This window comes from Silurus meridionalis, chromosome 11 (assembly GCF_014805685.1).
Source record: "Silurus meridionalis isolate SWU-2019-XX chromosome 11, ASM1480568v1, whole genome shotgun sequence".
Taxonomy (NCBI): Eukaryota; Metazoa; Chordata; class Actinopteri; order Siluriformes; family Siluridae; genus Silurus; species Silurus meridionalis.
The window spans coordinates 23,302,501-23,305,000 of NC_060894.1; the positions used below are offsets into that span (position 1 = coordinate 23,302,501).

A 2,500-nucleotide genomic window follows, 5' to 3' on the forward strand; every position below is an offset into this window, starting at 1 on the left:
CCAGATTAACGGCAGTATGTTCAGCTGGGCCAGCAGGGACGGTAAGAAGAAAGAGCCGGAACTGTTCCAGACGGTGGCGGACGGACTGAAGCGGCTGTACCGGACTAAACTCCTGCCGTTAGAGGAGGCGTACCGCTACCATGACTTCCACTCCCCGGCTCTGGAGGATGCGGACTTCGACAACAAGCCCATGGTGCTGTTAGTGGGGCAGTACTCTACCGGGAAGACCACCTTTATCCGACACCTACTGGAGAACGAGTTCCCCGGCATGCGGATCGGACCCGAGCCCACTACCGACTCCTTCATCGCGGTGATGCACGGAGAGCAGGACGGGCTCGTGCCCGGGAACGCGCTGGTGGTGGATCCGAAAAAACCGTTCCGCAAACTCAACGCTTTCGGAAACGCCTTCTTGAACAGGTCTCTCTCTCTCTCTCTCTCTCTCACACACACACACACACACACAGCACGCGCGTGTGTGTGAGAGAGGGTGAGGTATGTGTACGTGTACGCGTGTGTGTGTTTTCGGGTGTTTTTTTTTTTTCATTGTTATGCTTGGTCAGCACATTACACACTTTTCTCTGTGTGCCCTTGGTTATGAGGGTAAAAGGGCACATGAAGGTGAGTGAGGGAATGGCAGTGTGTAGGTGTGAAGTCAGTGTGTGTGTGTGTGTGTGTGTGTGTGTTTGTAGGTTTGTGTGTGCTCAGCTGCCCAATCCAGTGTTGGAGAGTATCAGCATCATCGACACACCTGGAATTCTGTCTGGAGAGAAGCAGAGGATCAGTCGAGGTGTGTGCACCCTTTATCACTACATAGTGTTCATCTGTCACTTTACACCTGCACCTAAACACACACACACACACACACACACTCAGTGAGTCTGTGTGCGTTCCCTGTACCAGAATATTATTTATTATTAATAGAATATTAGTTTATATTCATTTATGACACAAATATTTTTCCTTCTTCTATAGAATAAAAGGTTTAAGGTTTCTGTCTCTGAGTCTCCTTTTGTTCAGCTAACTTATTTTAGCTGTCCTGCATGTTACATTGTGCTGTGTATGTGTGTGTGTGTGTGTGTGTGTGTGTGTGGTTTGTGTGAATGTATGTTTGTGTGTATGTATGAGGTTGTATATTCTAATTTCACACCACAAAGAGATCTATTACAGAATTACAGTGGAACCCGGTTTTGTCGATGTCCTAGGGGGTCTCCAAAAAGCATCGAGGTAACCGATGATGGAGATAAACGAAAATCAAAATGGCGGCAGTATATTAACGTGCTTGAAATTTCTTTATGTACATGATGTGCGTTAATAAATGAGAATGTGCATGCAGGTGTTTTTGAAGGGGTTTTTACACAACAGTGTTGCTGCGATTTGTTTGATGAAGGCATGTTATAAAAATACATACAGTACATGTTTATCTGTCAGGAATCCACCTGCCACGCCCCCTCCGGCCCCCTTCAGCGTGTCAGGTGCTTTCTCGACCGCTTTCTCTGAAGCTCCGCTTCAATCACGCACATATGGAGCTCGTTTATCATCATCACCAGCTCCTATTTAAACTTCCACACTCTCACCGTCCGTTATTGTTGGTATATGTATACGCAGAATTTGGCGGTTCCACTTCAAAAACGTCGACTTAATAGGGTTGTCGAGGTAACCGAGTGCAAGATAACCGGGTTCCACTGTATTACACAGTGCAGAAATCAAAGTGTGAGGGAGGTGTGTGTGTCTGTGAGGGAGGTGTGTGTGTCTGTGAGGGAGGTGTGTGTGTCTGTGAGGGAGGTGTGTGTGTCTGTGAGGGAGGTGTGTTTGTGTTTGTTGAGGGACGGAGGTGTGTGTGTTTATGTGTGGTGTGGGGAGGTGTGTGTTTGTGTGTGTGTGTGTGTGTGTGTGTGTGTGTGTGTGAGGGCGGTGTGTGTGTGAGGGCGGTGTGTGTGGGGAGGTGTGTGTGTGTGTGTGTGAGGAGAGGTGTGTATGTTTGTGTGTGAGGAAGGGTTATGTGAGGGAGAGAGGTGTGTGTGTGAGGAGAGGTGTGTGTGTGTGTGTGTGTGTGTGTGTGTGTGTGTGTGTGTGTGAGGAGAGGTGTGTATGTTTGTGTGTGAGGAAGGGTTATGTGAGAGAGGTGTGTGTGTGTGAGGAGAGGTGTGTGTGTGTGTGTGTGTGAGGAGAGGTGTATGTTTGTGTGTGAGGAGAGGCGTGTGTGTGTGTGTGTGTGAGGAGAGGCGTGTGTGTGTGTGTGTGTGTGTGTGTGAGAGGCGTGTGTGTGTGTGTGTGTGTGAGGGAGGTGTGTGTGTCTGTGTGTGTGTGTGTGTGTGTGTGTGAGAGGAGAGGCGTGTGTGTGTGTGTGAGGAGAGGTGTGTGTGTGTGTGTGTGTGTGTGTGTGTGTGTGTGTGTGTGTGAGGGAGGTGTGTGTGTGAGGGCGGTGTGTGTGGGGAGGTGTGTGTGTGTGTGTGTGAGAGGTGTGTGTGTGTGTATGTGTGTGTGTGTGAGGAGAGGTGTG

The 2,500-nt window shown here is 49.1% G+C and overlaps 1 protein-coding gene across 1 annotated transcript in view; it reads left to right on the forward strand.

The window, feature by feature from the left end:
- The window catches only part of ehd1b (EH-domain containing 1b), a 9,309-nt gene that overhangs the window by 284 nt on the left and 6,525 nt on the right, over positions 1-2,500 (forward strand). Inside the window, exons 1-2 of the mRNA XM_046861196.1 lie at positions 1-417; positions 690-787. The exon at positions 1-417 is cut by the window's left edge and continues 284 nt beyond it. Coding sequence (XP_046717152.1) covers positions 17-417; positions 690-787 — 499 coding nt within the window. The 5' untranslated portion in view covers positions 1-16. The remainder of the gene's footprint in view (positions 418-689; positions 788-2,500) is intronic.